We start from the raw sequence: 25,160 nt of genomic DNA on the forward strand, positions 1-25,160 counted from the left end.
CATGCGTCCAGGCTATTTTATGTGTTATAAAATGGCCGCAACCCTGGGTGTGGGCTGACGCACGCACACCATTGTGCGCTCGTACGCCAGTTTAAAAGTTACAGTCTTATTTTCTTGTTGGAGAAGCATGTAATGCTACAGTCTACATGGGCTGATGAACCCATGTGGTCTCCCTCTCAGATTTTGATAATTAAATTCAATAATCATTATCAGGCATTGTTCCCCCCCTTGGGCCAGGGGACGGCTCAGGGAGGAGCCCCGAGATACATACCGTGGGAGGTGAGCGAGTACATGTACAGGCGGAGCAGGAACAAGGCTGGACTGGAGACAAGGCAAGGAAACTCTGGAACAGGAACAAGGCAGGCTCAGCCCTCCACTGGACCCACACTCACCAATGAGACCCAGCAATGCAATGCTGGTCTCGAGAGTAGCCCTCCTGCCACTCGATAGCCCTTCTGGACCCGCCGCTTGGGAACGAGTGAGTGAGGCCAGACGGAGGGTGAGGGCAGGAACAAGACAAGGCAGGAACTAGAAGTCTCAGACATAGACACAGGATACTTGGAAGACTCAGGATACTAGAAGACTCAAACGAAGACTTGGAAGACTCAGGATACTTGGAAGACTCTGATGAGGACTTGGAAGACTCAGGATACTTGGAGGACTTGGACGAGGACTTGGAAGACTCAGGATACTTAGAAGGCTCGGATGAGGACTTGAAAGACTCAGGATACTTAGAAGACTCAGATGAGGACTCAGGCAAGGATTCAGGATTCAGGAGAAAGTACTGGGTAAGTGCTGCATCGCAGTGCACCCTACACAGCCATCCATGGCTGGTCGCGGACCACGCCGAAGGTGAAGCAGACTTCAGACGAAGCAGTGGAACTTGAAGCCAGGACATGACGAAGATTCAGGAGAGGCCTGCACTGAGGCACGCCCTACACAGCCGCCAGTGGCTGGTTGCGGACCACGCAGAAGCGGAGCAGGTTCTGGCAGAGTCTTAGGCACGGACGGAAGCAGGCACAAGGAACTCCAAAGACCAGGACAGGATTCTAGACTTGGGATTCAGAAGTTTGGCATTAAAAACAGGGAGCCTTTCAGAGGCTTGCGCTGCTGACTAGAAGGCCTAGTAACACAAGGTGCCCTACACCGCCCCCTATGGGCTGGTCAGGGACCACGACGGTGGCACGCCAGGAAAGGTGGACAGACAAGGAACCCGGAGACTGAACAAAGAGCTGAAGAACAGACGAACAGGGTCAGGACAAGAACATCAGACATCAGGAATGTGGGACATGGCACCTCTGGACACGGAACATCAGGACTTGGATCATCAGGACTTGGACTAGGAACATCAGGACTTAGAACATCAGAACTTAAATGAGGGACATCAGGACTCCTGGACGAGGAACATCAGGACTTGGAAAATCAGAACTTGGACAAGGGACATCAGGACTCCTGGACAAGGAACATCAGGACTTGGAACATCAGAACTTGGACAAGGGACATCAGGACTCCTGAACAAGGAACATCAGAACTTGGACAAAGGACATCAGGATTTGGAACATGCAACGAAGGAGTTCCAACGAGGGACGAGACCAGGAACATCAGACAGAGATCAAGAACATCAAGAACATGGAACACGAAGCCATCTAGACAGGAGCAGACCATGGAAGACCTTGACAGGAGAAGAGGAGACATGGACAACCATGGAATCCAATTCGAAGGCACTGAGGAAGTGAAGCTGAGCCCAGCCGGGAAGAGAGGATCCCAGCTGGGCTGCTGCTGCCGCCAAGAAGTCGGTGGGTGGCTCCTGCCACAACGGTGAAGGACTGCGGTGGCAGCCACAGTCCGGGGGTAGCCCAGACCGCTCAGAGGAATCCTGCGGTGTCGAGTAGGTGAAGGGCCTGCTCGCAGAATGGGATCTGTGGGCAGGATCGTAACACCTTATAGCCTTGCACAACACCCCCCATTCCACACACACAGTTAAGAGTTATGCATTTACATTTTACATGAAAAATATCCAAGTACAGTATTCTGAAGTAAAAATATCACTTACTTTATATTTACATGCACTGCTGTGATGCCAACCAGAAATCCCTGCAAAAAAGACACTTGGAACCCATATGGTATTAGGCCTATTGTGATGTGTGTTGAGTGTGTACCTGACCCTCTGAAAGCCTTAAAACACTAAGGGGTAGATTTTCAAAGGGTTACGCGCATAACGTAAGTGCATAACCCCCGAAAACCTACCTCAACCCCCCCCCCCCCCGCGTCCTGGGGCTTTCCTGGGGGGGCATGTCGGGGGGCGTGTTGCGGCGGCGCATCATCTGGGGCGTTCCAGGGGCTGGCCACGGCCTCCGGAACCTGGCTCACCCCCTTGTGCGCGCCGACCCCGGATTTTATAAAATCTGGCGTACTTTTGTTTGCACATAGTCTTCCTATTAGGAGAATGCCTCACCTCTATCACACATGCAGAACACAAATAGACCCTCACCAAACGCAAAATAGAGCAACCATAAAGTAGAAATAACAACATGCAGTCAAAAACTGAACTGGAAATCACAAGATGCCAGGCACTCTATGCACTGCAACAATGAAAAAACAGAACTATCACCATTACTCAAACATCAAACAATAAAATGAAGAAATAAAATAAATATATAATCATAATACTAAATATTTTTTTAAAAGTTGATGAATAAAAGATCATTAATTAAAAACACATATACAAGTTTTTTAAAATGTCACAAACATCAATAAAATATTTCAAAATAGCAGACAGCAAATAACACCTGAAAAATAAAACTAAAAAGATTTTAAAAATTCACACTTTCCATATTTGGGAACATTTGATTTACAGTCACCCTGAGATTGGTGTGGATTAGTGAGAGTGGGATGCACAAACTATCTCCTCTCTTTCTTATATACACACTCAGAAGCTCATATACATATACGCTTCCTCTCAGAAAAATCTGCAGATGTCGCCAGCTCTTCTTTAGTTGAGATCTGCCAACAGCCCCAGGTTCTCATTTTCATTTGAGCTGCTGGCAGGTTGGAATCCACCTGTAGCCCCCATTCTCTCTCTCTTTCTCTCTCTCACACACAAAACCTAGGCAGGCTCCCACTCTCTCTCTCTCTCTCTCACACACACACACACACCATACAAGCTCCCATTTACACCCACACACCTCAGGCAGGCTCCCATTCACATCCACCCAAATCCTAGGCAGGCTCCCATTCTCACACACACACACCCTCACCTATCCCAGGCAGGCTCTCATTCACATACACATTCCCATCTATCTGAGGCAGGCTCCCTAATTCACATAAAAAGACACACACAGCCATCCAAGGCAGGCTTCCATTCACACACACACATGCCCATCACAGGCAGCCTCCCATTCACACACACACACACACACACACATACATCATAGGCAGCCTCCTATTGACACACACACATGCAGACCATGCAGTCAGGGTTCATGGGTCATTCCTCCTCCGCTGATACTGCCAGCCTGTACCTCTTCTTTGTGGAGAGTAGCCATTCCTCAGCTCCTCTTCATGTACTGTTCCCGCGGTAATTCAACACTCTCGGTGCTAGCACTTCCTGAATTCTCATCTCGTGCACCAGCGCAGCATGGGTCTCTTGCTTCTTTCGCTGCCAGTGGGATCGGGTCCACTGGTGGCAGCATAGGCATCTCCCTGCTCCCAACGCTGCCCCACCGGGTGTGCCGCACTGTGCAGTTGCATGGTTTGCACACCCAGTGGCGCCAGGCCTGGGAGGGAATGAGACAAGAGCACAGGACACAGCTGAACCGAAAACAAATTGCTCTGCTCCTGTTTCTCCCCACATGCTGGCTGCAGAGTCTTCTCAGTCTCACCCCCATCTCCCTCCTGTGTGCACAAGAGTGGAAGGGGTGAGTTTGGATCAGAGTAGAAAACAATTGCTCTGCTTCTTTTTCTAGTCCCTCTATCCCTGTTCCCTACAAAGCAGTAAACAGAACAGCTGTTTGAGATTCATAGCCCTGGCCAATAGATTTGGGTTGTAAACCCTGTAAGCCCATGACTCACAACACCCCTGCAGGGCATTCATTTTCAGCATAGACTGCAGCCAACTTATCAGCAGCTGAAATGTCAGTTAAAGTGTGAACAGTTTCTGAAGGAGAATACATTTGCCAAGTATTGTACTACAGCAATTGCAGTACTTTGCTATTTCTTCCCTGTTAATTGCAAGGGCACCAGGCACAGTTACTTCTAAAGATAAAATTAATTTCTTTTGCAGTTGGGAAACAAAAGTACTGTAATAAAGTAGGATATACTGCGGACATTTTCACCCATGGACTCATAAAGCCTCTTTCATCAAAATGACATGGCAAATTTAGATTTTAGGATTACATGTAGATTGCATAATAATCCCACTTCGTTTCAGAAAATCATATTGTCATGTCTTTTTTTTTTTTTTTTCATTAGAAGAGATGTATTGGAAGCTTTGTCCATCAAGCTGGTATTGAAGCAGAAGCTCACTGTGCTGCCAGTTTGCGGGTCTGATTCTGCCTCCCCCACCCACAATCACAGCTTTTTAATTTTTTTTCAGGAGAGTGATAGGTGTGAGCAAGTCTCTGGGCTCTTTCCCAGTGTGTGTGCTGAGAGCTGGGGCTCTGTAAACAGAATGCCCAGGCTGTTTTACTGAGTGCACTTAGTACCTCTGCATAATTTATGAGCTGGAGGAGGGGTGGGGGTGTGTGTGTGTGTGTGGGGGGGGGGGGGGTATTGCTGGCTGTCATCCGTCTTTGCCAGAGGCTGGCACGGGAGGGTTCCCAAGGATGGAGCTGTAAATTGGACGGCATTGCTCCTGCTGAGCTCGCGGCAAAGTCCCCGGGTCAGTATGGGGAATTTAATATCGAGAATGGAAGCGCTTTCTTCTTCTTTTTTTTTTCCTCGCTGCGCCATGTGGGCCCCAGCACACCAGAAGCCTCTGGCAGACAAGGTGGCTGGCCAGATCGTGGAGCTGTCAGTCACCGGTGTGTTGTGAAGGGAGTCGGAGCATTTTTAATCGGCTTGGCATCCGTGCCGCTTTCATAATGGACACCAGTAGGTCTCAGTCCTTCGCCATATGCTTAGCTCTGGAGACAGGGGGCTTCTGGGTATAGCAGTAATTACTTGATGCAGAATTAAGTGGACCTTGAAATTAGAACTGGACGGTTAAAGGCAGAAGGCTTAACACTTTACGGGAAATAACAATTCCTACAGATTTACTGCATTCCTCTGGCTGTTTTTTTGTGATAGTTAAATGCACTCTTATGTTGGAGCTCCTAAAAGCTTTTCATACTCTATTTCATTTGTTTCTTCACAGTCAAAGGCATTACCTGGATAGTCTCTTTTATACGTTAGACGTTCAGGGTTTTGCATATTAGGAAGGGTTGGGAGGTAGACTTGCAGTGTGGTCTGATGAAACCTAAGTGCCTTAAGCCAGTGGGTCTCTTACTTTCATAGCTAGCCTTGGGGAAGAGTGTCTATCCCACACATCTATAGAACTAAAACAAATGACTCTTTCTTTTAATGCAAGGAAAGCAACCAGGAACCCCTAGTAATACCAATTTATTTTATTATTTGACCTTCTCAGTCCATATGAAGGACCCCTTAGCCAGGGACGGTTCTATCACGAGGCAGGGCGTGGCGGCGGCCTCAGACGGCATAATTTTGGAGCGACAACAAGTGCCCCTCCGAAACACCTGCACCACAGCTGCCGCTTCACCCTGCCTCCAAAATCAAACATTGGGGGCAAGAGGGCGCCATCTCATCCCTCGCCTCAGGCAGCAGATTGCCTTGAGCCGCCCCTGCCATTAGCTGACAGTGGCCTAAACCGATAGCAGCCTGATTCTGAGCTGCCTCCAAGGCTTCTCTAGATTCTCTCAGATTTGTTTTTAGCCTTTTTCTCCGTTTGGCAGAGTTATGGAACAAGGAATCCGAGTTCAAATTTCATATCCATCTATGTTGAAGGAGTGGGTGGAGGGGGAGGGTATAATACAAGTATTTTGTGTATGCAGTGTTGGGGTAAAGGGAAGGGGTCTTCTTGCGGTGGCCAAACAAAAGGAAATGAAGGTTTCACCATTTGTGGGGGATCATCCACCAGCCATCAAAGGACTTGTATTGCCTAAGCAGAAGGAGGAGATACAATGGAGGAACTACCTCAATCCCACCACAACTATTTCCTTTATTCTTTACCCATCATGTGAGCAGCTTATAAATTGCCCGCCAGAGCATGACGTCTGAATTCTGAATTGCCAGTGATAAAAGGTCGACAAACAGACTGTAGATGATACCTTTTGACTGCAATAACCGGTGGTGATTATTATGCCAGGTCATCAAGCCAAAACCGATGTGAACTTTCCTCCTTTTCCCCACTGGGAAAAAAGTGTAAGGTGGAGTCTGCAAATGGGCCCACCCAGACGGTAAAAAGGTATCGCCTACCTCTTGCTTGTTGACCTTTACTTCCATGGCAACTGCACTGCTTTATTTAATATTGGTAAAATTATTTACATAGCACAGTAGTGGGATCACACAGCACTGGCGGTTAACAAATCTACATCCTTTGTCAGCCATTTCTGTGTGACCATTCTCATCTTCTGTTCTTGGGGATGAAACAAGGAATCCAGTTATGATTTCACTCTGCTTAAGATAACAGTGTAGTCATTATTTTTCAGAGATTTGATTTTGTCTTTTGTGTCATCTTCATGCAACAGTAATTCTCATGCCTGAAACTCCAGCTGACTGATGGAGAGAGCAGGCAGACTGCAAATGACAGGAGATATTGCAGTAATACTCTCTATTGGCTGTCTCCCAGCACACTGGATTTCTGTTCAAATCAGTCACCAAGTAAATACAGGCTGAAAAGAAAAAGTGTGAATTAATTCAGCACACTTCCCACCCCACTCCCTCCCAGTCCCAAGCATCGCCTCATTCTTTCCACCTGTATTAAAGAGGTGTGATTTGGTGGTTAGAACTAAAATCCAGGCTTCTAAAATTCTTGACTTTCAATCCAAGCTGTGCTGCTGACACCTGTACAACCTCAGGCAAGCCATTTTGCACCCATCTGTCTTGGTTTTCTCAGTTGTGTCTTGGTAAAAGTTATAGAAACATTGATTTTCTCACCCTTCAGGATATATGGATTTGGTTCAGACTGTGTATTCTATGAACCTAGCATGATCAGACAGGCCTTCTCCCATTCTCTCATCATAGTATGAGCAGATGGAACACAGTTAGAACTTTATCGTATGTGGGTTTTTTTCCCCTAAATTAAGTGATTCTAATTAGAAAACCTACAGGTGGAATCTGGAAGTCATTTGCCAGCAGCCTTCATAGACCCTAAGCTTCTATTGGCCAAGTAGGATTCAATTCACCCAAAATCTTTTGATTCCAAGAGGACAAATATCAGGAAATATGGAGACTATATCCAATAGGGAAGTGCATTTGTTTAAAACAAATGGCCGATTTGTGACAAATATGCCATAGTCGTTTGATTAGTTTACCCCCTGAAAACTAATCAGCAAGTCCCAAGATTGAAACATATTTCATTCGTTTAATTTGTTTGTTTCCCATTGAAAAGCATTGGCTGCACTGAAAAGATGGAGCCTGAGGCTGGGCAGGTCATGTGGGAGTTTCCATAGTAGTTAGCCCTGATGCCTATGACTTGTGTGAGGTCAGAAGAGAATTGGCATCTATTATCAAGGAAACCAGACTGACAAAGCAAGGGAACATATCGGAGGAAAGCATCTTTCTAAATCAGCAAATCACTACTCTGTCTATTTTTCTTATAGTATTCCCAGACTGTTACAACTTGCATTTGATCTCTTACTCATTGAGCATACATAAAGGCCGATGCAATATCATGCGCTCAGGCTAGCGCACAGGTTAAGAGGCAGTTGGACGCATGTTTTGGATGCACGACCATAACCCGTGATGCAATAAGGGAGCATCACATCCAAAACGCACGTCCATACCAGCACATAACTAATAGCGCTCAACACATGTAAATGCCATGTTGATGAGGCTATTAGCTAGATTCCCGATGTAAAAAATAAGCGTGCACCCAACGTGCACATTTTTACCCTCAAAAATTATCGCTGGCCATCCCGGAATACTAATGGTGGTCACAGGTCAGAAAGGACGTCAAGGCCTATGTCGAATCTTGCCCGACCTGTGCCCATCAGAAACCAATGGCAGGGCGACCTTGGGGGCTATTACAGCCACTGCCGGCCCCCAAGGAACCTTGGACCCACGTGTCCACGGACTTCATAGTGGACCTTCCCCTTTCTAGCGGCTGTCATGTCATTTGGGTCGTTATAGATCGGTTCTCTAAAATGGCTCACTTTACGGCCCTCCTGGGGTTTCCTTCAGCTCCTGAATTAGCCCAACTATTTACCTCTCATATCTTCCGCTTACACGGCCTCCCTCAGCACATTGCTTCTGACTGTGGAGTTCAATTCACAGCCAAATTCTGGTGATCATTGTGCCGCAAATTCACTGTCCGCTTAGACTTTACCACTGCCTATCACCCCCAGGGGAATGGCCAAGCCGAACAAATGAACCAGACCTTAAAAACCTTCTTTCATTCTTTTGTAAACGAACGTCAGGACGACTGGGCTAGTCTACTTCCCTGGGCTGAGTTTTCACACAATTCCCACATCAACTCCACTACGGGCTCTTCTCCATTTTTCGTAGTATATGGCAAACAGCCTGCTCTGCCACTTCCCATTCGCCTGACTGTGTCTTCCCCAGCTGCCCAGATAACCGCACAACAGATTAAGGAAATCTGGGAGAAGACCCAAGACATGATCCAACGAGAGGCTGCTAGAGTTAAGAGTACGACTGACAAGCACCAGCGAGCGACACCCCGGCTCAATATCGGAGACAAGGTCTGGCTTAGCACCCGGCACATTAAACTTCGGGTGCCGTCGATGCGGTTAGCCCCCCACTACATACCGGTTACGACTACTGTCCTCCCTAAGAATACATAACATTTTTCACGTTTCCCTGTTGAAGCCGCTGCTGTCGTCATGGCCCACAGAAAACCTCCAGAACCGCAAAACCTGTCCTCCGAGGATGATCAAGTCTATCAGATGAAAGAGGTCCTGGATGTCCGACGGCACAAGGGAAAGTGGGAATATCTACTTCCTGGGAGGGGTTCGGCCCGGAGGAAAACTCCTGGGAGCCAGCTTCTAATATTCTAGATAAAGGTCTCCTCAAACAGTTTCACCTGGCTCATCCCAAGAAGACTGGTCCCCCTGGGAGGGGGTGTAGACGAGGGGGTACTGTTGAGCGTACCGGCCGCAGTCTTCCACGGCCAACAGCCCTACCTTTGGGGCCTGGGAGCCAGCCCCCCATGAAGTTCTGTCCGCAGCCCTCTGGCCCGACTAGGCCAATGCGCCTCCTCTGACGCCGGTGTCCCTCTGGCCCTCCTAAGCGCGCGCGATTCGCCATGCCTCTTAAAGAGCCAGAGGCGGGAAATTCCTGCAATCATCGGTGACGTCAGGGCTTGGGGCCTATTTAGCCTGGCCCAGCCCAAGAGACCTTGCCTCGGCAACTAGTCTCGCCTCTGGTCAGTTTGTTGCCTGTTCCTGCATTCCCGAGTCCTGTGTCCTGCTCCGGTGTTCCTGTATCCTGGTTCCTGCTCCTGCGTCCTGTTTCCTGGTCCTACGTTCCTGCCTTCCTTCTCCGCTCCTGGCTTCCGTTTCCTCCTTGCCCTCTTAGACTGATCTCCCGCCTCTGACCCTGGCTTGGCCCTCAGATTCTGCTTGTCTGCTGCCTGCCTTGACCATCTGCCTGCCTCTGACATCTCTTGATTGCTGCCTGCCCCGACCATCTGCCTGTTCCCAATGCTCCTTGACTGCTGCCTGCCCCAACCTCTGGTATGACCTGCTTCCTCACCCCTCCTCAGGGAGGGCTACACCCGAGTGACCCGCGCCTAAATCCTGCCAGTCCCGGTTTCCAAGGGCTCAACCTGCAGGGAATGAGGGCTGGTAAAGATGAAGCTGATGTTGGGTCAGCTTCATCTTTGAAGCTCACCCAACAATGTTGAGGCCCCGCAGGGGCTTTCCCCTGGGGTTTTCCCCAGGGGGTAGCGCCAATCTTGTCTCGGTCAGGGGTCCACTGAACAACACCATTCTTAAACATTGAGGACTTCTTGCCAGTCTGGGGGGCTGCTGTGCATTTTTCCCATGCTTTTGAAATCTTGAAACCATTTTTCTGATTTCTGGTCCCTTTATCTGTACGTTGGGATTTTTTCTGCCACATTTAATTAATTGCAACCCTCCCAACCTCCCAAGGCTTTCCTGACCCCCCCCCCCCCCCCAAGACTTACTGAAAGTCCCTGGTGGTCCAGCGGGGTCCCGGGAGCGATCTCCCACTCTCGGGCTGTCAGCTGTCACTAATCAAAATGGCGCCGATGGCCCTTTGCCCTTACCATGTGACAGGGGCTATTGGTGCCATTGGTTGGCCCCTGTCACATAGTAGGAGGTTGTGCACATAAAAGTACATATGGAAGTGATTTCATGCATACTTCTACATGTGCCATAAAGTGGCATTCCCAGGGGCAGGATTAGGGTGTGGAAATAATTTGCATGCATACTTTTGATTTTCAAAATTGCGTGTGGAAATATTCACACACCTGTTTACCCCTAACCTCTAGCAGGTGTCAATGCACACTTCTGTGCCTTTCTAGGGCACGCACAGTCCTGCTAATTTTCAAAGCAGACTTATGCATGTTTACAAAATACACTCGGGCTATTAGAAAATTACCCTCCCAATGTGATTATTTTATTAACCAAACTTGCTGTATATCTTTCACCTATAAATTGTTCAAAGTTCCGATTTTGGCTCCATCAGTCTCTCGGAAGTTTTTTTTGTATGATAAAATGCATTATAAGGACAGAGCTGTTGAAAAATAGATTTTGTGAACAAAAAGTATATCTCCCCCTTCTTTTCTCTCTCTTTTTTTTTTTAAATGCTTCACATGATAATTCTGGAAGCGAAGTTTGCATTTGTTCTCACCTCATACATTTCAGATGTTCCACATATAGGGTTTTGTTTTGTTTTGTTTTTCTTTGGCAGTGAGAAGGAATGGGGATTTAAGAAAAAATTAAGTGTTGATTTTCTCTTTTCTTTACCTTTTCAGTGCGACAGTGACAGTGATCACGGGGAAAAGGTAAGAGAGATCAAGAGTATAAGCACCCTAGCTTATAACTGAAACCTTAGCTAGTAACTGTAAAATCGGCTGAAAATGTGTGAATAACACTGTATTTTGCAAAACAGAATTGTACACACACATCACAAAGTCTGCTTATTTTGAAATGTTTCGCTGGCAATTAAAGTGTCATGGCGGTAACCAGATCTATAATCAGTAGACCAATGTTTATATTTACCCAGCAAAGAAGTCTGCCTGACTATTGTAAATTTTGGAGTTGGTACTATGATGGTCCTTATATATTATACTTTTTATTGCTACATGTGATTGAAAAAAATTACCTGTGAATGTTTTTTTGAGACAAGCAGCAGATATGTGCATTCTGACAAAGCTTCTGGTGGGCACTTTTTGGTAGAATTGATGCTTTATGCACAGGAACTTATCTGGGGAATACAACAGTGACTCGTTGGAGTAAAGGAAAAAAAGCCAGTTTCTTAGAGCAGCAGTCCAAGTTAGCCATATAAAAACTGGGTGAGCAAATGAGTTGTTCTTGCCATGTTAAATGTTACCAAGGTATGCTATTGAACTCCAGTGCTCTGTCTGCTTCCTGGGAAGAAATCATCTGATGAAATGTAGTGGGGAAGTCTAAACTAGGTGGTTTCATTGTTTTCAGTGGGGCCGTGATCAACGTCATTGCCATTTTCAACACTATAATTTGCATTCACAAGAAAACTGTACCACTCACTATTTTGAAATATGTCATCCTTGCATGCTTCTTTTAAGGTACTATTTTAGTATTTTATATCACTAAATTCTAGTTCTGTGTGGTCACAACATACCGCTGAACTATAACTGGTCCAAATAATGCAATTCAACACTTGCCATTTGGGTGTTTGCCTGCAGATGGCATTTATTGAGTCACTATTATTGATTGTATTAAATATAAACAGTGAAACTGAAGGAGAAAAAATGAACACATGTCCAATCATTTCATGTCCTTTGAGTTTCTTGGCTTTTGTGACTGCTGATCCCCTAAATCCAACTTGCCAGGTAAGTACCCAGAACAGAGGAGGAATTTAGGGTTGCAGCATTTGCTTGTGATTCTTGGGTTCATTTCCATACTGGTTTAGAATCTGAAAGGTTACAACAGCTACAGCAAGATCATTTATTATCCAGAGAAAGAGAAGAGGAGTTGTAAGTTTTAGGAGGATAATGATATAAGCCCCAGTGAAGATAGGATAATAGCCAGAAAGATACATTCACTCTTAATCGCTTTTATTCTTAGTCCGCTTTGTCTTTTGGACATGTGGGGGAAAGATACAGGAAGTCATTAATGTTGATATCATATATCTGCTTTGTTGTCCAGACTTGGATTTTGTCTTAACTTGAATTAAATGGAGAGAACAGAGCAGTTGCTTTGTTGCCCATGGCATATTTCACTAGCCATCACTGGGACAGCCTGAAAGAAAAGACAAGAACTTCACAACGGACAGGACAAATAAAAAGACAGCACAATGTACCAGCCACATGGCTCTACATAAGTTTATACATGCTGTGTTTTAGGAGTATTTTGCCACTGATGGCATTTTGGCCAACAAAGTGTCTCCCCAGAGAGGCAGGAATTCATACAGAAATTTGAAAGGATAGGGATACTTGCAGATTGATGAGCAATGTTTTCCTATATAAACATTTCCCAGCGTCACCACTTTATGTGGTGCCATAATGTAACTATGTACTCTTTTGAGCACAGTTTACATGCCCTTTATTTACTGACCCGTCTATTATAATTCCACAGTACAAACTTCTCTGAAAAACCTGGTAATCCATTGCTAACAGTAGAAGTCAATGGATTGTCAACTCAATTAGTCGCACATGTTAAATTCATTGGAGGATATATTTTTTTCAAATTGAAATGTCCTACCTTATAACCGCTATAGTGATTCTATAATTGTTTTATTTTTTCAATACAACATGCTTATATGTCACACTAATAATTGTAATTTTCTCTAGCCAATGGAACAGAGTGACTACCTACTGTTAGATACCCCCAGAGCAGTGCTACTCTCCTTCAGTCAAGTGGCAACTGGCAGCCCATTTTGCTGGCAAAACATTTTAAAGTTATCTGTGAGTGCATTGTCCATAAATTTCAATGGCATCTCTCCTGTAGATAGATGAAGTATGCAGTTGTGTTTGTGTGGCTGTATGTATTCCATGCATCCTGCTTGATCTAAATGAGTTTCCACTCACATATTTTCAACCAAATAGTTAAAATTAAATACATTTAAGTTATTTTAACAAATTTAAGCTAAAAAGATTGTATCCTGCACAATTAGCAGAAAACATTTGAAAAAACAGATGTATTTAAACAGAAATGAGCCCTGACTGTTTCAGTGTTCTGAGTAACTGAGATTAGGGAGAAGAAATTTATAAACTGCAACCTACTTAACTTGTGCATTTCCAGAATACATAACTTATGCCAATTTTCAAAGCGAAATCATGCACATAAGCATGCCTTGAAAGTTATCGAAAATAGCATGCATAAAGTTACACGTGCTGTATGCAGCATGAAGTATTCATATAATTAGGTTGTGTGCACGCTTTTAGGGGCACAAATCCCACACAATTTTATATGGAGCCATTATAGTTGCATCAACCAGTGTTTTACAAGTGTAAATGGCTTTGAAAATTACCCCTATATCCAAACAGTAGAAAGGTGGAGAATCAGCAGTGGTCATGGGGGGGGGGAGGGGAGGGGGGAGGTGGTGGCTGGCAGGGGTAAATCAGTGATAATAAGGAGCAGTTATTTATTTATAAAATGCTTTAAAACAGAGCATTCTACCAAGGAATCGTTATGAATTCCAGCAGTACAATGCCCAAGTGGGCAGAAGGTGGGCATGGAGGTTAGGAAGACTTGGAGAAGACAGAAGGTGTTCAAAGACTGTAAATGAAGGGGTTGATAGATGTTGATCAGATAAGTCAAGTAGAAAGTACCAAACCTAGAAAGTGAATCACTGATGATGATGTGGAGGGAGGGGGGAGAAGAATGACCAGGAAGAGAATGCAGAAAGCCCAAGGTAAAGCAGAGAGGAGGAACATAAGTAACGAGATGGTGCAGATCGACGGGATGACAGCAGGTAGAGAATGCTGTAGCATATTAGAAGTCAAGTTAGTTGTGGAATGAAGAAGCATTTTCCAGTCACCTTTTGTGAATTAGGAATACAACTTGGTTTCCCTTCATTAATGTATTTATGATCTGTGTCCTGAACAAATATGACACGAAAGATACAGAGGTAAGAATGCAATATATATTTGATACCACTGGCTAACATTGCTGGTTGTGTGCTATATATTTTCATGACATAATTATGAGACTTTATCTGAAATCAGATGGACTGTTTCTAGCATTTATTTATTCTCCCTCTGCACAATTGCACATTGAAGAAATAAAAACCGTCATCTTCTTCTTATGGCTTGTAGGACGTGGCTGCTGCCATTATCATTTCAGGATCATCTCCTACTTCACGAAAGCAATGAAGCCAGGGATCTGTACCCAGGCTGCATCGCTCGTCGGAAGCCAGAGATCCAAGCTGTGTTCAGTGCTGTTAATTTGAATTCGGCATATGTAGCCTGTTATAAAATGCGAGACATCATCATTTGAGCAGGTCAAGCATATTCAGATGAAGACAAATGGTGCTTATTTGATTTCCTTAAAATCGGGAAATGAAAAAAAGTGCTCTCCAGAGAAATCATGTTCTGCCTCACTTAGATGATAGACCGAGGCATGTAGCTGAGATAAGAACAAGCGCTCTTCATGCATTTTTTTTCTTTGTATCTCTGAAGGACGGTCAGGACTGTCAGCACACTGACATGTGCATTATCCATGTCATTTTAAACAAAGTGACCTGTGGAAAAGTGCACTCTGCTGTGACATGATAATGGGCTATTGCATGACAGGTAAAGTATACACTAGGAGAGAGGCTGTGTATTATTCCTTTGTTTAACTGACAAGTAAGAGCTTCCTTCCTTTGGATGACAGGATCTTCAGATCTTCCAGGAACCCCTCATGACTTTTAAAAGCAAAAAAAAAAAAAAAAGATTTATTTATTTTAGTTTTAAGAATGCCAAAATATTGCCAAACGCAGCAATGTACCTGTCCGCTCGAATGGTTGTGTGTTGTGTCAACACATACAAGGGATAATTTATTAAATCAGTAAAGTCACAATTACAGCAAACTGCAAGGGATAAAATGTGAATTCAAGCTGTACACTGGCAAAAAAGCATCCATTCTTTGTTCCTGGGTGCAGAATATCTGCTGTGACTGTGGTCCAGGATTTGATAAATTATACAGTTTGTAACAAAGTGACAAAAGCACATCTTTAGAGAGAAGAGAGAATTTCTATGGGTCTTTCACACACCTTCCCCAATCGTCAGCAAGTATCTGGGAGATACCTGCTATATTGTATATGTTTGTGTTGTATGTTTATAATTTGATTTCCAGACTTGATAGAACCTTAGGGATAGATTTTAAAAGGGTGTGCGTGCTACCCGGCGTGCACACATATACACCTGATTTTATAATTTGTGAAATCGGAGCGGCCTGTGAAGGAACTTCCCTTCCCCCTAGCCTGACCTTCCCACCCCTAGCCCTACTCTAACCCCCCCCCCCCCCTACCGTTGTCTTACCTTTTGTGCCTGCCGGCAGCCTGCCAGCACACAGTTCTCTGACACAGCGGCAATGGTTGCTGTGTGGGAGGCCTCTGGCCCCACCCCCATCCTGCCCCATACCGCCCATGCCCTGCCCCCGGACAGCCCCTTTTTGCAATCCCCGGGACTTACATTTGTCCTGGGGCTTTACGCGTGTCTCTGGGCCTTTTTAAAATAGGCCCGGCGCGCATAACCCCTCCTACGTGCGTAAATCCAGAGGGCTTTTAAAATCCGCCCATTATTGTACTAAGAAAATTCCACTAAAAATGTATAATACTAATGTACTATAAATTGTTTTGCAGTGCATTAGGAACATTGACTTCTGCAAGGGCTTTTTCATGTGTTAGTACCTTATTTGTAAGATATAAATTCTTAGAAAAACAAATAGAGACATAGGTGAACCACACAAATAAATACGAAAACAACAAGAGTGAGTCACAAAAAAATAAATAATACAATCAAATAATAAATATTTAAAATATATGATAAGATATTACAGTGTAATATCAATAAAGGCATATTTACAATAAAATTAGCACAGTGATGGATCCAATGTACCCAACATGGCCATGTTTTGACAAGATGTCTGCTTCAGGGGTGATTATATATTTGATTGTCCATATTCCCTCCTAGCTAAGAGGAGAAGAGGCTGACCACTGGACCATAAACGAGCTTAAAAGTCACAAACCTAAAAACAGCTGTAAAAATTCCAAGGCACCCTAGAAGGCACCAGAAATGGCAAATTAAAAATTCTTCCTTACTTATTTGCAAAGAGAAATCATAGGGGTAGATTTTAAAAGCCTTGCGTGCGTAAATCCTTCCGGATTTACGCGCGCAGGGCACTCGCGTGCCGGCGCACCTATTTTGCATAGGCCGCCGGCGCGCGTAAAGCCCCGGGACGCGCGTAAGTCCCGGGGCTTCGTAAAAGGGGCGGGAGGGGCGTGTCCGGGGCGTGTCCAAAGACCGAGGCGTGTCCTAGGGACGTGCCCAGGGTCAGGGGGCGGTCCGAGGTGGGTCCGGGGGCGTGGCAAGGTGTCGGGGGCGGGCCGGAAGGGTGGTCCCAAGTCCCCCGGCACTGCGGCCTGTGCTGGGGGCTGACGAGGCGGCGCGCACAAGTTACGCCTGCTTCAAGCAGGCGTAACTTGTACAACAAAGGTAGGGGGGGGATTTAGGTAGGGCTGGGGGGTGGGTTAGATAGGGGAAGGGAGGGGGATGCGGAAGGAAAGTTCCCTCCGAGGCCGCTCCGATTTCAGAGCGGCCTGGAGGGAACGGAGGCAGGCTGCGCGGCTCGGCGCGCGCAGGCTGTCGATTTTGCGCAGCCTTGCGCGCGCCGACCCCGGATTTTAAAAGATACGTGCAGCAACGTGCATATCTTTAAAAATCTGGCTTACTTTTGTTCGCGCGCGCGTTTTTTTTTAAGATCTACCCCATAGTGAACAGTGAACAGTTTGCAGCACTTTACCATAGATTGAATCAGTAAGGAAGAATTTTCAAATTGCCATTTCTGGTGCCTCTTAGGGGACTTTGGAACTTTTACAGCTGTTTTTCGGTTTGTGACTTTTAAACTAATTTATGATCCAGTGGTCAGCCTCTTCTCCTCTTAGCTAGGAGGGAATAAGGATGATCAAATATATAATAACCCTGAAGCAGACATCTTGTCAAAACATGGTCATGTCAGGTGTAATGGATCTATCATTGTGATAATTTTATGTTTGATTTTATTGTAAATATGCCTTTATTGATATTAAATTTGTAATGTCTTATCATACATTTTGAATATGTATTATTTTATTTTATTATTTATTTTTTATGTATGCCACTCTTGTTTTTGTTTTCAGATATAAATTGTCAAATGTGATGTGGTAATAAGTTTTTAGTCCTGCATATAGACCTACAGGAGTATCTGAAGTCCTTATTTTACACCTTTTCATGGATTACATGATGAATTAATTTCTTGAATGTTGGAGTAGCCATCTGAACAAAGACTCAGTCTGCAGCATTTCCTCCTAAAGGATCATAGGCTTATGAAGCAGAATCACCTAGAAAAATCATTCTGCTGCATTTCATAAGGCATCTTATGGAATAAGAATTGTGAACCTTTAATGGACACCTTTTATTGTAGGTTCACACTTTTGTTGTTATCTGGGGAATCCTTGTAGTATGCTGCCTTAAGAATTCATTTTGGCATTAGAAGCCCTAAAGTTTAAACAAAAGCATCATTTAGTTGTTTGGCATCAAGACTATCTATGGGGATACCTTCAAAAACTTCAGATGGGGATTCTTTTTGAGGTACAAAGTGTGGGTCCCTGGGATATGATTTACTTCTTTCAGCAAGGTCATGATACATCATTGGGATTTTGCCGGGCAAGACCTGTCAGCTGCTTAGAAGAACCATAGCTCATGGCCTAAAATCGTTTATCGAGCATAGAAACCTCAGCTGGCATAAACTATTATTCTCAGATACTAGGGTAATAATTGATTCAAGGTTATCCCTGGTGAATTTCACTAAAATACAAACCCTGGTACATAAAAATAAGATAAACTAAGTCATGCCATCCCTCTTTGCTAGTTAGTAATTTAGATGCAGCTAAATTTATTGTCTGCCAATATCGTTCTTGTACTATGAACTGTATTACAGTGTGAATAACATCTGATTATTTAAAACAGCAATATTAGCCACCTTTTTCTTACATAATTTGGTCAGTGCAGCAGCTAAATTCATTAAGTTTCCATTTTTGTTGTAATGTTCTTTCTGTATTTGAAGAGAAATAAGTGTTGGAAGCTTTGGCAACTTCCACCACTATAAATCCATCTAGATCAAATAACATGCTGGTCTTCTTCAATAGTACATGTAAAGTGTTCCAGGTTCAGACCAAAGAGCGGCTACATCTCCTAAGCTCACTGTAGCTTCTGAACAATAGAGCTCACCCGAAGATTTACCTGTGATCCTGTGCTCACCTCCAAACCCCAAACTCAGACTTGTGACAAATCCAGGGCTTACCCTGTAAGCACACACACAGCACACAAGTTATCCCTTATAGGAGCCCACTTTAGCCTCCCTGCTCAGAGCATTCTGCAGCTTTCCCCTTATAGAAGAAGCTCAAGGTAATTCACACCCACCACAGCTACACATAGACTAAGGCACAATTCAGTTCCAGGTGAATAATAGGAACAGGTTTATTATGAGTATATACTGATCAGATAAAATAAATGGCAAATAAGTCAATCATTACTGATGGTTAATTGCACATATAAGCAATAATAATAATAATACATTCATAACTGATTTTGTATAAGGGCCCAAGGAATCACTATGCTCTGCTACTTTGGGAAGTCTGTTGCTTGAAGAGATGTGATTTCTGACAGTTCTGATGAGTTTTATACAGTCTTGTGATATACCCAAAATAGCTACAGGAGAAGCCTAATCACAACTTTCAGGTTTTACTAGGTAAGTGACTTTATCCCCCTCCCTCAACTTAAGCACAACTTTCAGGTTTAACAAGGTCAATGACCTTTTTATTATTTCTGTAAATGGTAGTAAAAGCCATCATGACTGCAGGGTCAGGGTCAATGACCTTTTTATTATTTCTCTAAATATTAAGAAATATATGGCTACAGGGTCTTGTCTACACATCACTGTATATTCTGTCTGTGTGTGTCAGTCTCAGGCTTAATAATCCCATTACATATTGTTTAATGAACAACTGAAGCATAGACCCAGAGAAAGAGATTTTTATAAATAGGGCTTGGCTATGATGATTGGAAAACAATTTTTTTCTCCAAGGACAAGCAGAATGCAGAATCCTCAAAGTGGGTGATGTCATTGGATAAAGCACCAGTCAGAAGCTTGACTGCATAGCTTCTGGAGCTTTCAGAAGCTCTTCTGAGCAAGTGCGGGATTGTGTAGTATCACAGCTGTTGCACAGGAATCCTCTTAGTTCCTTTTATTCTGCCGAGCCAGTTCATCGTACAGCCACTGAGAGAAATAACCCTCAGTTTTCTGCTGACCTCCAGTGACTTTTCATTTCATGTGGGACACTTAGTTCAATGTTTTTTCACTTACCCTTTATCTCCCCAGTTGAGGTTTTAACCCTTTCAAAAGCTTTCCTTATTTTCCGTGGCCACATTGATACCAATATTGGTGTGTTGAAGCACAGTTGGTTAGACCGCTTCTGTTTGCAAAAACTGAGTCAATTTATTTTACATTGACTATTTTTGTCCTTTGACCACCGAGCAGAAAAGGACCATTGGATTCTCAAAGTAACCCAGGTGCAGCTGCATTATGTTTGTCACAGATACCCCCATAATACAATGTGTGCTGTGCCTCGAACATGACTACAGCGTCTTGGGATTCTCTGCATGTGAGAAGATTACTCCTAAATGCCACCAAACTGTGTAGAGTTCACATAGAAAAGTTCTTTGAGTTGGATAAGTCTGAGGGATCTGCATTGGCACTAGTGATATATCGGTATCAAGGAAGGATAGACGTTCGTCAGCAGTGAGAATTGAAAGAGGCCGAGGAGACAAATGTGGTTCCTCCAAATGGATGAAAGAGAAGGTTTTGTGTCATTGGTATTGGCCCCTAGGTACACCGAGGCACAGCATCGAGCAAAGAACCAGTGACAAAGAATCACCCATATTTTACTGCACCAGTGACTTAGATGTCTAACAAGGCATCCCATTAAAGCATCTTATCCAGTATCCAGATGAAGTTTTAAAACATCTAACATTGATTGAAAATCGGCCCTATTTTTCTGTGCACAGACCTATACACCTAAATGCCCAGTACCACTGCTAGTCTTTAAAAAATATACCCCTTAAAGTGTGGGTCCTTCCTGGAACCCAATGTGTGAGGAATTCTATTATTGTAACTCAAAATGGTACAGCAGTGCACTATCATGCAGAAGATCCCCAGTTCAGTCTCTGAGTTGATCTTCTGCTCCCTGGATCATTTGAGACTGGGATGCTAAAGAGGCAAGAGAAGAGGGGAAAGAGAATCATGGCTCTGCTAGATTCTCTTTCCCCTCTTCTCTAAGTTATTGCTTAGAGGTAATCAGCAAATAGAAAAAACGGAGCATAGAAATGCCAAACCAACAAATTATATCAAGAAAAAAGGGGAATGACAATAACAATGTCTCTGTTCTCAAGCACATTTTCTTTATTGAAACAAAAAGGTTTTCTCAGGAATACTCGGATATTTAAACAAGTCACTTAATGGGCCCCATCCTTGAGTAGATATCTGAGTATTCCTTCAAAACTACCTTGATAGAGGTAACTCCCGGTGGCCAGATTCAGGGCCTATGATTGCAGGGTTTTGGAAGGAAGCCCCGGTACATGGCCTCTGGTGCATGGCCTCTGGTCCAGCACCATCACTGCAGTGATATTGGGAAAGGGGTTTATAAAATAGAGGAAAAATCCCCAGGAAGTTATGAATGAAGGCTCATAACACCATATCCCAGCCCTGCTTCTGCTGGAGCTGACAGTATAAAAGGAGCAAGAGCAAAAAAAAAGAAAAAAGTCAATAACTCACTGGGCAAATTTCAAAGGGATTTTTATGGTTAAAAAATATTTTACTGGAGGGGGCAAGATGGCAGCATGAACCAGACGTGCTCAACCACTCCTCGTTTCCACTCAGCTGTATTACCTTTAAGATGCCTTCCAAACGTAAAGGGAAGGTCTGAATTCCCCCCCCCCCCCCCCGGATTCTCCTCTTCCTCATGGTCAGCAGCTGATCTCTACTTTCACCTCTGGATCAGCCACAATTCAGGTGGTGTTAGAGCCCGCTGCGAAAACCGGTGAGGGAGCACTGGCTTCGCCTGGGGAAGTTTTCCTGAGCCCTCCGGATCTTTGGCTTCCTCTGGCGCCTGGGATTGCTGCTGCTTCACCTCTGACCGCGGCGCAGGGCAGTGACGTGTCTTGTGCGACTGCGGGGGGAGGGGGCGAGAGTGGAGTTCAGCCGCCGGCACTTCTGCAGTCCCTGTCTTTGTCGGCAGTGTTGGATATCGTTGAGGCAGCTGTGTGTCCAGCCACCTCCTCCCCGGCTGAGGGAGATCTCAGAAGGGCTTTAGCATTCCAGAGACATTCCAGAGCATTCCAGAGACAGTCATCTCTGGAACTTTGGGTGAGACTTTTCATCTACCACCTAAGCCAGCAGTAGTCACTCTAGATGCCTTATGGGACCTTGTTGCTGGGTTTGGCTGTTCGTTACAAGATTGTCAGGTGAAGATCAAGAACCTTACCTCAAAGGTGGACACTTTTGAGGTGAAATGGGCTGAGAAATATAGGGAGCTACAGTCTCAGATGAGGGCTCTGGAGGCTATAGCTTCTGAGACCCAATCTTGTAAAATTGATTAAAGATTTTAGTAACTGTTCTAGAAGGTTGGAGTATTTAGAAAACTACCCTCGGCATTTAAATCTCTGATTTTTTAATTTCCCTAAGATTATAGGTGAAAATTCCTACCAAACTCTTAAGAAATATGTTTTGGAAATATTGCAGTTTCAGGAGGGAAAAACTCCCTCTATAAACAAGTTATTTTTCCTACCAGTTATGAATAAAGGGAAAATCAACGTCCTGATGCCATCGCTGATTTAACTCAATTTCTGGAGGACTCTACTGCAGAAGTTTATGATCGCTCGACGCTTCTTGTTTCCTTTATTTCAGAATATGAACTGAGTGAAGTAATGAAGAGATACTTTAAGAACATTTCTGTACCCTTTTATTCGTATCTTTCCAGACTTTGCTCGTGTTACCCAAGAACGAAGACATAGTTTCCTTACTCTCTGCCCTCAGATTATATCATTGGGGTTTTCCTTTGTATTAAGGTATCCTTGCAAATGTATAATTCGTTCATTGAATGAATGCTTTGTATTCTTTTTTCCAGAACAGCTTAAATCCTTTATTAACTCCAGGAGTATATTGAATTCTTCTCCTGGATAAACTAGGCCTACTTAGATCCATGATATAAGGTAGCCGATTTCACATTAAACCTATTTCTTTGAATGTTTGATTCCTATATTTCTCCCAATATTACGTCCCCCGCACATAGAATTTCCTTTTGGGAAAATGACTTATTGTTAATAAGATTTAATTTCTTGTAAAAATGATTTCTTTCTTTTATTCCTTTTTGATAAGTCATTTTGTTTTCTGAAGTAAGGTATTGTCTTGCTTGAATTGATGAAATAAATAAACATAAAATTGGAAAAAAAAAATTTTTACTGGAATAAATTCAGACAATCAACTCTGTCACAGTGGCGTGACCATGGCCCATCCACTTTGGGCCTCGGAGGCCTGGCTACCGCTTACTCCATCATCATGGTGGCTGAAGAACAAGAAACCTTGATCCTAACCGAAACAAGGCTGCCACAGGAGCTCATCCCCGTGTCAGCAAAAGGAAGCCCAACCCACCAAAGCAAGGCCACCATGGGAGCTCATCCCTGTGGCGGTGAAGAGGAAGCCCAACACCGCCAAAGCAAGGCCGCCACGTGCATGATATAAAATTGGCACATCCATGTGTACTGCTGGGAAGCGCGTGCACATGGACGCGTGCACGCTTCTTTTAAAATCTACCCCAAAATGTTTAGCAGTGGAGGGGGGTCTCTTTTTTGGCTTAGGTGACTCAAGAATTTGTATATAGTTTGTTTTCATGTTGGGTTGTAATGAAAACTGTCATAGTTTTGCTCTGCACCTTTTCTTGTGATTATTGCTATTTTATTGTAGTTATGGCAATCTCTGCCTTTCTGGAAGGAGGATTCATGAAAGAATACATTGATATTTGTTTTATGACATTGATTGGATCTGATGTTTATGTGTTCTTTGCTTTTTACCTGATATTCTTGTGTATTTATAAATTGCAATAAATATAAAATAATACAGATCAATAAGGAATTTTTAATGTTGGTAATTGCTTGAAATAAGAGTTAAAATATTCTAAAAAGTTTCACTCATGATGCATAAAGGCTGCTGTAGATTACTTAGGAACTAGGAATGGGCTTCGTTTTTATCTGCCGGGTCGGGCTTAGGATCGGACGACCTGTGAAAAACTTGGTTTTCCAGCGGGTCGTTTTTTTTTTCTCGGCAAAACAAAACACCTCAATCCTTCAAATTTAGGTAATTACAAACACACCACCCCCCGCACTAACCTGAACAACGAATTTTCCCCGAAGTTCTGGGAAAATCCGTCTTGGGATTCGAGTCCTCCGACCCATGCCGAATTGGACTATTTCTTTGAAATTTTCCAATTCGGCAAAAACAATTGCACATCCCTATTAGGAACCCATTGGAGTACAACTAGTAGGATTTAGACCTGTATACCTACAGCTTACCCTTGTTAACCTTGAGCCCACCCAAAAAATCAGTTCTGGCTATGCCACTGTTCTGTTGGCAGGAAAACTTGCAGTGCTGCCAGCGTTTCTCCTGCAGCTGGTGGCAGAAAAGGGTCTGAGGTGCTGCCAGCATTTTTCCCCGCAGCCGTCTGCAGAAGAGGCCTTGTTGTGCAGCCAGAGAAAAGGTCCAGAATGTGTGTGTGAAAGACTTGCCCTGTGAGTGTGAGTGCCTGTGTGTGAGAGACACTTTGTGTGTGTATATTAAAGGGTGAGTGTGTGTATGAGAGGGTGGTGTGTATGTGTGTGTTTATCAGAGGGTGTGTGTGTATATAAGAGGGTGTTTGTGTGTGGATGTATGTAAGTGTGTGCATATGAGAGAGTGGGTGTAAGTGTGTGTATGTATGTGTATATATATGAGAGGTTTTTTTGTTTGTGTATATGTGTATATCTGTGAGAGAGAGTGCCTGCATACGTGTTTACGTGTGTGAGAGTACCTGTATATATGTGTGTGTGAGAGAGGTTAACGTTTGTGCACCCTACTCCAACCTACGACAATCTCAGGAGGACTGGAAATCTAAAGTTCCTAGGTATGGAGAGTGGGAGATTTTTTAAATCTTTGTTAGTTTTAATTACTGGATGTGATGTATCTGCTGTTTTGAAATATTTTATTAGTGTTTGGTAATATTTTCAACATTGTTATACGTGTTTTTAATTGGCTGAATTTATCAGCAGATTTGACATTCTTTTTATTGGTATGTTTAATGTTTTATATTTCTTGATTGTGTTTGCATTGTTTATAGTGTTTGGCTTCTTGTGATTTCCAGTTCAGTTTTTGTCTGCACGTTTCAATTTATATTTTATGATCTATTTATTCTGTATTTAGTGAGAGTTTATCTGTGTTCTGCTTGTGTGACTAAGGCTTTAGGTATTCTGCTAGCATGTAGTTTCTTTA

At 43.8% G+C, this 25,160-nt stretch overlaps 1 protein-coding gene across 7 annotated transcripts in view; it reads left to right on the forward strand.

Annotated features, from left to right (window-relative positions):
• AUTS2 (activator of transcription and developmental regulator AUTS2) overlaps positions 1–25,160 on the forward strand; it is a 1,828,564-nt gene that overhangs the window by 1,154,288 nt on the left and 649,116 nt on the right. For all 7 annotated transcript variants that reach the window (XM_029612215.1, XM_029612220.1, XM_029612218.1 and 4 more), the window contains exon 5: positions 11,174–11,203. In XM_029612215.1, coding sequence (XP_029468075.1) covers positions 11,174–11,203 — 30 coding nt within the window. The remainder of the gene's footprint in view (positions 1–11,173; positions 11,204–25,160) is intronic.

Source organism: Rhinatrema bivittatum, chromosome 8 (assembly GCF_901001135.1).
Source record: "Rhinatrema bivittatum chromosome 8, aRhiBiv1.1, whole genome shotgun sequence".
Lineage (NCBI taxonomy): Eukaryota > Metazoa > Chordata > Amphibia > Gymnophiona > Rhinatrematidae > Rhinatrema > Rhinatrema bivittatum.